The sequence below is a fragment of the Bison bison genome, unplaced genomic scaffold (assembly GCF_000754665.1).
Source record: "Bison bison bison isolate TAMUID 2011002044 unplaced genomic scaffold, Bison_UMD1.0 scf7180017864516, whole genome shotgun sequence".
Taxonomy (NCBI): Eukaryota; Metazoa; Chordata; class Mammalia; order Artiodactyla; family Bovidae; genus Bison; species Bison bison.
In genome coordinates, this window is record NW_011495069.1 from 5,147,533 (window position 1) to 5,158,973 (window position 11,441).

General features: G+C 43.4%; 1 protein-coding gene across 11 annotated transcripts in view; it reads left to right on the top strand.

Moving 5' to 3' along the window:
• The window catches only part of ZBTB40 (zinc finger and BTB domain containing 40), a 79,306-nt gene that overhangs the window by 34,737 nt on the left and 33,128 nt on the right, over positions 1–11,441 (top strand). For 10 of the 11 annotated variants that reach the window (XM_010830004.1, XM_010830009.1, XM_010830003.1 and 7 more), the window contains 2 exons: positions 7,121–7,881; positions 8,336–8,469. In XM_010830004.1, coding sequence (XP_010828306.1) covers positions 7,194–7,881; positions 8,336–8,469 — 822 coding nt within the window. In that variant the 5' untranslated portion in view covers positions 7,121–7,193. Of the gene's footprint in view, positions 1–2,166; positions 2,238–7,120; positions 7,882–8,335; positions 8,470–11,441 lie in introns of those variants that run through there. The other variant, XM_010830011.1, reaches the window with a different exon arrangement.

An 11,441-nucleotide genomic window follows, 5' to 3' on the forward strand; every position in this document is an offset into this window, starting at 1 on the left:
CTGCCATAAGGGTGGTGTCATCTGCATAGCTGAGGTTATTGATATTTCTCCCGGCAATCTTGATTCCAGCTTGTGCTTCTTCCAGCCCAGCGTTTCTCATGATGTCCTCTGCATATAAGTTAAATAAGCAGGGTGACAATATACAGCCTTGACGTACTCCTTTTCCTATTTGGAACCAGTCTGTTGTTCCATATCCAGTTCTAACTGTTGCTTCCAGACCTGCATATAGGTTTTTCAAGAGGCAGGTCAGGTTGTCTGGTATTCCCGTCTCTTTCAGAATTTTCCACAGTTGATTGTGATCCACACAGTCAAAGGCTTTGGCATAGTCAATAAAGCAGAAATAGGTGTTTTTTTGGAACTCTCTTGCTTTTTCCATGATCCAGCAGATGTTGGCAATTTGATCTCTGGTTCCTCTGCCTTTTCTAAAACCAGCTTGAACATCTGGAAGTTCACGTTCATGTATTGCTGAAGCCTGGCTTGGAGAATTTTGAGCATTACTTTACTAGCGTGTGAGATGAGTGCAATTGTTCGGTAGTTTGAGCGTTCTTTGGCATTGCCTTTCTTTGGGATTGGAATGAAAACTGACCTTTTCCAGTCCTGTGGCCACTGCTGAGTTTTCCAAATTTGCTGGCTTATTGAGTGCAGCACTTTCACAGCATCATCTTTCAGGATTTGAAATAGCTCAGCTGGAATTCCATCACCCCCACTAGCTTTGTTCGTAGTGATGCTTTCTAAGGCCCACTTGACTTCACATTCCAGGATGTCTGGCTCTAGGTGAGTGATCACACCATGGTGATTATCTTGGTCATGAAGATCTTTTTGTACAGTTCTTCTGTGTGTTCTTGCCACCTCTTCTTAATATCTTCTGCTTCTGTTAGGTCCATACCATTTCTGTCCTTTATCGAGCCCATCTTTGCATGAAATGTTCCTTGGTATCTCTAATTTTCTTGAAGAGATCTCTAGTCTTTCTCATTCTGTTGTTTTCCTCTATTTCTTTGCATTGATCGCTGAGGAAGGGTTTCTTATCTCTCCTTGCTATTCTTTGGAAGTCTGCATTCAGATGCTTATCTTTCCTCCTTTGCTTTTTGCTTCTCTTCTGTTTTTTTTTTTTAATTTTATTTTATTTTTAAACTTTACATAATTGTATTAGTTTTGCCAATTATCAAAATGAATCCTCCACAGGTATACATGTGTTCCCCATACTGAACCCTCCTCCCTCCCTCCCTCCCCATACCATCCCTCTGGGTCGTCCCAGTGCACTAGTCCCAAGCATCGAACCTGGACTGGCATCTCATTTCATACATGATATTTTACATGTTTCAATGCCATTCTCCCAAATCTTCCCACCCTCTCCCTCTCCCATAGAGTCCATAAGACTGTTCTATACATCAGTGTCTCTTTTGCTGTCTCGTACACAGGGTTATTGTTACCATCTTTCTAAATTCCATATATATGCGTTATTATACTGTATTGGTGTTTTTCCTTCTGGCTTACTTCACTCTGTATAATAGGCTCCAGTTTCATCCACCTCATTAGAACTGATTCAAATGTTTTCTTTTTAATGGCTGAGTAATACTCCATTGTGTATATGTACCATAGCTTTCTTATCCATTCATGTGCTGATGGACATCTAGATTGCTTCCATGTCCTGGCTATTATAAACAGTGCTGTGATGAACATTGGGGTACATGTGCTTCTCTTCTTTTGACAGCTATTTGTAAGGCCTCACCAGACAGCCATTTTGGTTTTTTGCATTTCTTTTCCATGGGGATGGTCTTGATCCCTGTCTCCTGTGCATTAGGGTACAGTTTTGGTTTCATGCATTCTATGGATTTTGGCATGTGTCTGATATTTGAAGTCACCACAGTTCCATAGAGGATAGTTTCTCTGCCCTAAAGACCCTCCGTACTTCCCCCGTTTATCCCTCCCTGCTCCTAACCACTGGCAACCACTGATCTTCCGCGATCTCCATCATTTTACGTTTTCCAGAGTATCGTATGGTTGTATACATATAGTAGCCTTTTTCTGTTGGATTCTTTCACTTATGCATTTTAAGTTTCCTCCACGTCTTTACATTGCTTGATAGCTCATTTCTCTTTGCACAGAATCATATTCCATTGTTGCGATGTACCACCGTTTATCCATTTACCTGATAAAAGATGTTTTGATTGCTTCCAAGTTTTGGCAATTACGAATAAAGCTGCCGTAAACATCTGCACGCAGGTGTTTGTGTGGACGTAAGTTTTCAGTTTGTTAAATACCAGGGAGCACAACTGTAGGATCGTATGATAAGAGTATGTTTAATTTTATAAGAAACTCCTAAAGCGTTTTACAAAGTGCTGTACCATTTTGTATTCTTGCCAGCAGTGAATAGCGCTTCCTGTTGCCGTCCATCCTCACCTGCATTTGGTGTTGTCAGTGATCTGGGTTTTGGTGTTTCTAATAGGTTTTCTTTGCAATTCCCTTATAACATATGAAGTTAGACACCTTTTTATAGTCTTAGTTGCTATGTAGCTCTTTCTTGGTGGGATGTCTGTTAAGGTCTTTGATCTATTTTTTAATCAGGTTGGGTTTTGTTATTGTTGAGTTTTAAGAATTCTTTGTATGTTTTGGATAACAGCCTTTTAACAGATGTGTCTTTTGCAGATATTTTTTCCTAGACTGTTGCTCTGTGGCTTGTCTTCTCTTTCTCTTAACATAATCATTCACAGAGCAGAAGTGCTTTAAGTTTAATGAAATCCATCCTATCTGTTATTTCTTTTCAGGGATCATGGCTTAGGAGGTATATCTAAAAAGTCATTGCCATACTTGAGTTTGTCTAGGTTTTCTGCTGTGCTATTTTCTGGGGGTTTTATAGTATCGTGTTTTTGCTTTTAAGTCTGTGATCCATTTTGAGTTAAATTTGTGAAGGCTATGAGGTCTGTGTGTATTTAATAGATTCTTCTTCTTTTTTTTTTTTTCACATACGGATGTCTAGTTGTTCCAGCCACATTTGTTGCAAACGCTGTCTGTTTTCCATCACACTGTCTTTGCTCCATTGTCACAGAGCAGCTGGCTGTACTTTCGTGGGTCTCTCTGTTCTTGCGCTGGTCACACACCGTTTAGGTTGCTGTGGCTGAGGATTGAAGTTGGTACTGAGGGGTGTTAGTCCTCCTACTTTGTCCTTCTACCCTGACGTTGAGCTGGCTATTCTCGATCTTTTGCCTCTCCATATAAACTTTAGAATCCGTTTGTCAGTATCCACAAGATAACTTGATGAGATTTTGATTAGGATTGTTTTGAATTTATAGATCAAGTTAAGAAGAACTGAAATCTTGACACTGAGTCTTCCTGTCTGTGAACATGGAATATCTCTCCATTTACTCAGTTTTTCTCTGATACCTTTCCTCAGAGTTTTGTAGTTTTTCTCATATAAATGTTATATATATTTTGTTAGACTTATTCTTAAGTATTTCACTTTTTAAATTTTGCTTTTCGGGGGTGCAGCTGAAATGGGAATGTTTTAGCTTCCAATTCCACTTATTCGTTGCTGATGAGGAAAGCAATTAACTTTTATATTTATCTTGTATCCTGCAGTCTTGCTATTATTAGTATTTTTTGTCAGTTCCTTCAGATTTTCTATATATCCTCTCATCAGACAGTCGTATCATCTGTGAACAGGCTGTTTTGTGCCTTCCTTCCCGTATGTATACCTTTACTCTCTCCAGAATGATATTGAAAAGCGATGGTGAAATGAGACATCCCTGCCTTGTGACCATTCTTGGGTAGAAAGCTTTGACTGTAATCTATGTGCATCTTTAAGTGGGTTTCTTGTAGACAACATGAGATGGGTCTTGTCTTTTGGTCCACTCTGACAGTCTGTTTTTCATCGGTGTATTTAGAGCATTGAGGTGGTGAGGCGTGAGGAGGAGGAAGTGTGTTTTACAGACAGTCGGTCTCCGTCTTTTGGCGCCTGCGCCCCCGGCCTGTGAGCCTCCCCAGCGCTTTTACCCGCCCCTGCCACACCTTTGAGTGGTTCAGGATGACTGGAGTGGGCTGAAGTTGAAATTGGGTATCTCCCCTCCTCCAATTAGGTTAGACTCTGGTGAAATATTTTCTGATTCTACACCTTGTTGAGAAGAACAGAATGCTTTGTCATATTTTAGAATGGTTACTTTCTCCTTCCTCCTGCCAGAACAGAAGGGAATTTTTCTCCAGGATATGCTGTTAGAACTCAGTAGAACTCTTGGAGTTAACACTCACAAAATTATGACTCCACCCCTCTGGGGTTTTTAACTCTCAGGCTTGTCCACCCTGAGCCTCTAGCAGTTTGTCAACTTAAGCTCAATTTTCCTGTTCTGGTGCTGTTTCCCATGGACTTGTGTTGGTGGCTTTCTCTCTGAGAAGCTGTGAGTCTCTGCCTGTCTCTCCAATTTTGGGGGCAGTGCTTTTGCCCCGTGACTTCACTTCTCTGACAGAGCTCAGAAGCGTTGTTGATTTTTCCATTTACCTTTTCACTTGTTGTCAGGGTAGAATGGTGACTTTTAATCTCCTTACATGCCAGACGAGAAACCTGGAAACCAGAAGTTGGAAATATTTTCATTTCTATTTGTCAATTTTAAATGTGGGAAAATATGGAAATAGTTGTAGAGTGATAAAGTAGTCATAATCCTTCTAACAAAGGCAACCGTTGTTATTTTGATAAATGTCTTTCCATCCTTTTTGTAGCTTTTAAAAAATTTATACAAGTGAGATTATATAGTTTTGCTATCATCATAACATCCTCAGACCCAAAACAGAAGTAGATGTCTCGTTCCCTAAACTCTTTCGTGTTATCTGGATCATTTCGGATAACTTACTCACCAAACCAGGAACCTGGGAATTGTCTCTGACTTCCCTCACATCTCTTCAGATACTAAGTCATGACGTTACACTTTCTAAATTATTTTTTGCTACCTCTCTCTCTCCCTTCTGTTACCACTTCTCCTGGTCAAAGCCCTCAATGATTTACCCCTGAACTTCTGCAGTAATAGAGCCTGACTCTAGCATTATCCCCTTCATATTCTGCACAAGTGTCGCTTGGATGGTATATTCCCAAATGCCTATCTGACCATGCGACTGTCCTAGTTAAAGTCCCTCAAAGCCGTCATTGACTCCTCACTGCCGTTAGGCTAAATCCAAGCCCCTGAGCGTGGTCTGTGTGCCTCTCTGCGGGCGGAGCCTTGGCCTGCCTCTCCAGATTCGTGTCCGGGCGCTCCCTGTCCCCTTCTTTATGTCCCACTATCACTGATCTCCTGTGCTCCCCCCTCCTAAACTCCTTCCTGCCACCGTGTGACGTGTTCTTATCTGTGCGCTTCCCGCGGGCTTCCCTGCTTGGAATGCCTTTTTCCCCTCATCAGTGCCTACTCATTTCTTAAGGCAGGTTAGCTGTTAGCTCCTCTGCAGAAACCTCACTCTGACTTTTGGATATCCCTGTTCCCCAAGCTGGGCTTCCAGGTACAAATCTCTATCATTACATTTCCTCCCATTCATTTATTCATTCCACCAACTAACCAGCAGTGTTCGTGTTGGGCAGAATTTTAAGCACTGGGATACAGCAGACAATGAGGGGAACAAAGCTCGTCTTCTAACGGAGTTTATGTCCTAGTGAAGGGAGGTACATAATAAGTAAGTAATAAAAACGTGTCAGTAGCTATGATGAAAAATAGAATAAGAGGGACGGAATGTTCTGAGGTTGGAGAGGAGGCTACTGTTTAAAGAACATGGTCAGGGAAGGCCTCGTTGATCATGTGGCTTTGAGCAGAGCCCTGATGGGGGCGGGAGTGAGCCACACACACATGTGAAGAAACCTGTGCACGAGTGTGCTTCATGTGTTCCATGAGCAGCCCGTAAGGCCTGGGGCTTTCAGCACATGGGTGAGGGGGAACAGGGGGAAGATGAGTTCTAGAGCTAATGACAGCCAGAGTCAAATTCTGGCATTTGGCTTTTACTCTGAGATCAGGAACCACGGATTCTTTTGTACAAAGGGACGGTACCTGTCTGTGTCCTAAAAGATGACGCTGACTCCTGGGTTGAAGATAGAGAGAGTAGGGTAGAGAGAGGTAGGGCTCAGAAGGGGCGGAGGCATGGAGACCAGTTAGGACGTCGTTGCAGTAGCCCGGATAAAAGGTGATGGTGGCGTGGGCTGACCGAAGGAGAGCCAGGGGAAGTGGTGATTAGTGATTAGAGTTGGGATGTATTTTGAAGATAGAGCCAACAGGATTTATAAAGCCTTGGATAAGGGACATGAGAAAAGCAGGAGTCCAGAATGATTTCCAGGTTTTGTATCTGAACAACAAGAAGGGACAGAGTTGCTGTGAAGTGGGGGGAAGGTGGCAGGGGAGTTCGGATTTAAGTTTAAGAAGCTAATTGGGCCTCCAGTTGGAGATGTTCAGTAGGTAGTTCCAAATGTGCGTCTGGAGTTCAGAGGAAGGGTCTGAGCAAAAGATATAAATCTGAAAGCTCTGAGCATTTAGATGTTTCAAAGGTGTGGAATCAGATGAGAGAGAAGATAAGATGTGAGATGACAGTCCTGGAGCAAAGAAAACTTTGGAGGCCAAAGTGGTGCAGAGGACCCTGCAGAGGAGCCAGAGTGCAGGCGCAAGCGAGAAATGCATCTTGGAGGGCGGGGAATGGGGACCTATGTCCAGTGCTCCAGGCAGGTCAGGGTTGTATTGTAGACCTGTTCATATGTGTTTGTCTCCTTCAGTTGGCTGAGAACTCGGGAGCAGACACATTTAGCAGTGTTGTTACTTACAGCTTTGAAATCAGTGAGACATGGGCATGCCATTTAATGGCTATTTTTCCTTAGGCTGGTTCTCTCAGTCTCTTTGAGCTTCAGTCTCATCTGTGAAATGGGAAGGTTAGAGTATCTTGTAAGGATCAAATGAGATCGTCCAGATGGCACACAAGCAGACTCCCTTTCATGCAGTCAGACCCATGCCAGTTGTCTTCATGATTAATTCAGTGCACCCACCCCTTGCTATTCAGCAGCATTTGCTGAATGAACCAGTGAATTGCATGTTCATTTTAATATTTCATTCAGGGCATTTCCCTGTGTGCTTGTGAAGCGTTAACGGGGCATTTCTGGGGGTTCCTCTAGGACCGTGTGCTGACCCTCACCAAGCGTTTCTGGAAGAAGAGAGGAAGGGGAGTCCTCGGACAGAGCTGAAGTGATGGAGCTCCCCAACTACGGCCGGCAGCTGCTGCAGCAGCTCTACACGCTGTGCAAGGAGCAGCAGTTCTGTGACTGCACCATCTCCATCGGGACCATTTACTTCAGGGCCCACAAGCTGGTCCTGGCTGCTGCCAGCCTCCTGTTCAAAACCCTGCTGGACAACACAGATACCATCTCCATCGACGCATCTGTCGTGAGCCCCGAGGAGTTTGCCCTCTTGTTGGAAATGATGTACACAGGCAAACTGCCTGTGGGCAAGCACAACTTCTCCAAAATCATCTCCTTAGCCGACAGCCTACAGATGTTCGACGTGGCCGTTAGTTGCAAAAACCTTCTGGCCAGCCTCGTAAACTGCTCTGTCCAGGGTCAGGTGGTGAGGGACGTCTCCACACCATCAGAGCCGTCCAGGAAGGAGTCGGAGAAGCCTGAAACGGAAATCCTTTCCTCCGAGGGTGCTGGAGAGCATCATACTTCCCTGGAGGTCTCCACTCCCCCAGAGGGCCCCGTGAAAGTGGAGGTGAAGCACGGGGTCCATACGGCAGTGCAAGAGATGAGAGTGGATCCTCCTGCTGCCCAGGAGGTTCAGGGGCACACAGACACCCCGGGGTCTCATTCAGCTGAAGTTTGTCCCTCCGCCCCTGTTGTACAAACCTTTAGGGAGGCCAAGGAAGCAAGCACAGAACAAGGTAATACTCACTTAATCGTTGTTTTGTAACCTGTCCTTCTATTACTGGACTCAGTGACCTTTATGAGTTTTTTTGTTTCATTGATAAACTTGTCAAAGACCACTGTTAGATTGGAAACCAAGATCCAATGCAATAATTGTACTAGGGCATTCGTCTTTTAAGCTCGTCTGTGGTTTTAAGCGTTGGAAGCCTGAAGGTGAACCACAAAGCAGAAAGCAGTATTGTATTGGAAGGACCGTGTACTGGTTTTATTTTTACCCGTTATCTTAACTAGGATGAAGATGACACAGAGGAGGAAGCTGTGAGAAATGGTGTTTCTGCTGCTCATAGTTGATATGTTAGATACCATTTATAAATGCAGTGCATGACCTAAAAGTTCTCAGCTTACACTTGTAAAAATCATTTCAAGTAATCAGCCACTGATTTTTTAAATTTTGTTTTGTTTTCCATTCAGAGTATGAGGGGAAACATTACCAGCTGAATTTTCTTCTAGAAAATGAAAAAATCTTTTCAGACGCACTCTTGATTACCCAGGATGTTTTAAAAAGACTAGAAGAGTGTTCAGAAATTAAAGATGTGCAGAAGCAGGTAGGTACCATGAGTTTTATTTGTTAGCTGGTTTCATGTTCTCAGGATAGATCAGGTATCGGGGTCTCAATTTTTTTCAAACCTTAAGCTTTTTTTGGGTGGGGGGACATTTACCCCCTAAAAGGACAATCTTGCAAAAGTGCTAGGCAAGGTATTTTCAAAACAAAAACACGTTTTGATCACTAGGTGAATCCCCAGTTTTGAACCAGGATACTTAACTGAGGTTACCATTTCCTCCTGATTAATCAGGAATAAAATGAGGCAGAAGGCAGTCACAGATAACCCCAAATCATAGATCAAATAATAGAAACGAAAAACAAAATAACCATAAATACTGAAAACATGATACAAAAAGGATTTAATACAAACTTACATAGTAAATTGCATCCAGTTTTTAGGAATACAGTTGCTATTTTCAGACAATAATGGGGAACTTGTATTAAATACTTTACCCGTGCTATGCTTGGTACATATGTTAGTTATCTCATTTAATCCTCACAAAAATCATTGAAGTGGATACTATTTTATTATTTTATATCCCTGTTTTACGGATGAGAAGAAGTATCTCAAAGAAGTGATATAGCTTGGCCAAGGTTGCGGAGGTCATGAAACTAAACTCTGAGCAAGAAGTCAAACCTGAGCGTTCTGATGTTAGAGCTCTTCTCTTGCACTGAGTTATTGCCTCCCAACGGGGTAAAAATGATACGTGTATGTCAGGGTGTATAACTGTTCAGTGTTGTCTACAGAAAACTGGCAAATGCTTATCATCTCTGTTACTTGGTTGATGTTTTCTGTTTTTCTGTCATCTCAATGAGATGCGTCCCCACCAGTGGGCTCCCTCACTACCCAGCTCCTCACGCTTGACGGTGCAGGGCTGACCACACGGCCACTCTAGGACTCCCTCGCTTCCCCTTTCTCGTGGCCTCGCCTCTTATTCTGAGGGCTGCTGGCAGAGTGAGCGGGCGCTGCCCTGCAGGCTTGCTCATCTGACTGGCAGGTCCGGTGGGGAGGCCTCTGGTGCTGTAGGCAGTTTAATGGCTGTTAGTTACTGCTGGTGACTGAGTTGGTAAAGAATCCGCCTGCAGTGCAGGAGACCCCGCTTCGATCCCTGGATCGGGAGGATCCCCTGGAGAAGGAAATGGCAACCCACCCCAATATTCTTGCCTGGAAAATCCCATGGACAGAGGAACTTCGTGGGCTACCGTCCATGAGGTCGCAAGAGTCGAACATGACTTAGCAACTAAATCACCAGTTACTATTCATCCAAGCAATGCATGCCTTCTACTATTTAAATAGTTCCCTAATTCATAGCAAGTTACTTTTTATTTTATTGTTTAATTTTTAATTGGAGGATAGTTGCTGTACAGTGTTGTGTTGATTTCTACTGAAGAACCCAAATCGGCCATAAGTGTGTATGTTTGTGTGTATCCCCTTCATCTTGAGCCTCTCTCGCTCTGCCCCACAACAAGTTACTTTTTTGAACAAATAAATTCAAGGTCAAGTGTTTACCGCAACCATAGTTTACTGACAATTGGCTGTAAGTTGTTTTCTTGAGAGAGAAACTGTTTACAAGACGGCGTGGACCCTGATGGCTCTCCTAGGGGAGGTTTCAGACTGTAAATCCTGGCACTCTTGGCGCTGATTATGCAGAAGGACATGATGGTTTTATATTTTTGCACTTGGGTGTTCTCTTAACGGTCCAGTCCATCATGTCTGTCACTAGGTTGTTACCTCGACAGCTTACAGACACCCGTCTTCGTTTTCTCTCTTACAACTTCCTGCCCACTTAACTTGGGCTGCAGAGGGGCATCGTCACTCCTTAGACCAGCAGTCCTCGGATTACCAGTGTCACGTGTGTACTCACCCACACTATGTCTGACGCGTTTTCTTCTCTTAACACTGGTACCTAAAAGTGTCTGGCACATAACAGGTGCTCAAAAAATATTTGCTGTATAAGGATTCATTCAGCATTTCCCCCCTTCTCCTTGCCCTAATCCTTTGATGGCAACAACAGTAATAGTACTTTGCAACAACACTGATTCTCTGTGGGTGATCTTTATAGGATTATGTTATTTCTTCCTCGGTTTTAGAGGTCAGAGTAAGAGCTCTACAAAACACTTGGTGGCTACATTTAACACTGATTCTGTTTTATTCTATAATAAATTGTTCAGCTACAGAAAGAAAAAGGCAATAATACTGTAAGAACATAAGATTAAATTAAACATAGAGTTGGAGGAGGAATTCCTTGGTGGACTTGCCGCTTCCACTGCACGGGTCCCAGGTTCAGTCCTTGGTTGGGGAGCTAAGATCTGGCAAACTGTTTGGCAGGGCCAAAAAAATATGTGTATATATGTAGAGCGAGCAAGCAGGAGAGAGTTAGGAGTCCCTGCCTTGTGCATAGGCCCTGTATACTTCTTTCTCTCACTTTCCCTCACGCTCTCACTTTCTTTTAGACAGCTTGAGGTATGATTGACATATAGCAAACTGCACATATTTAAAGGTTGCAGTTTGCTAAGTTTCAAAACCTGAAATCATCATCACAGTCAAGATAGTGACCGTGTCCATCCCCCCCTAAAAATATTTTCACATCCCTTGGCAATCCATCCATCCTCCCCCTTTCCACTCGCCCTTCCCCAGGTGACGCTGGTCTGCTTTCTGTCTTGATGAATGTGCATCTTCTCGAGTATTACATAAATGGAGTCCTACAGTCTGTGTTCCTTTTGGTTTGGCTTCTTGCATTCAGCATAACTATTTTGAGGTTCACCCAGATTGTTGCATATTCATTCCTTTTTATTGCTGAGCGGCGTTCCATTGTATGTATATACCATTTATTTATCCAGCTCTACTATTCACTAGCTCTGGAGTAGAAAATGGGACCCCACTCCAGTATTCTTGGCTGGAAATTTCCGTGGGCAGAGGAGCCTGGTGGACTATAGTCCGTGGGGCCGCAAAGAATTAGACAGGACTGAGTG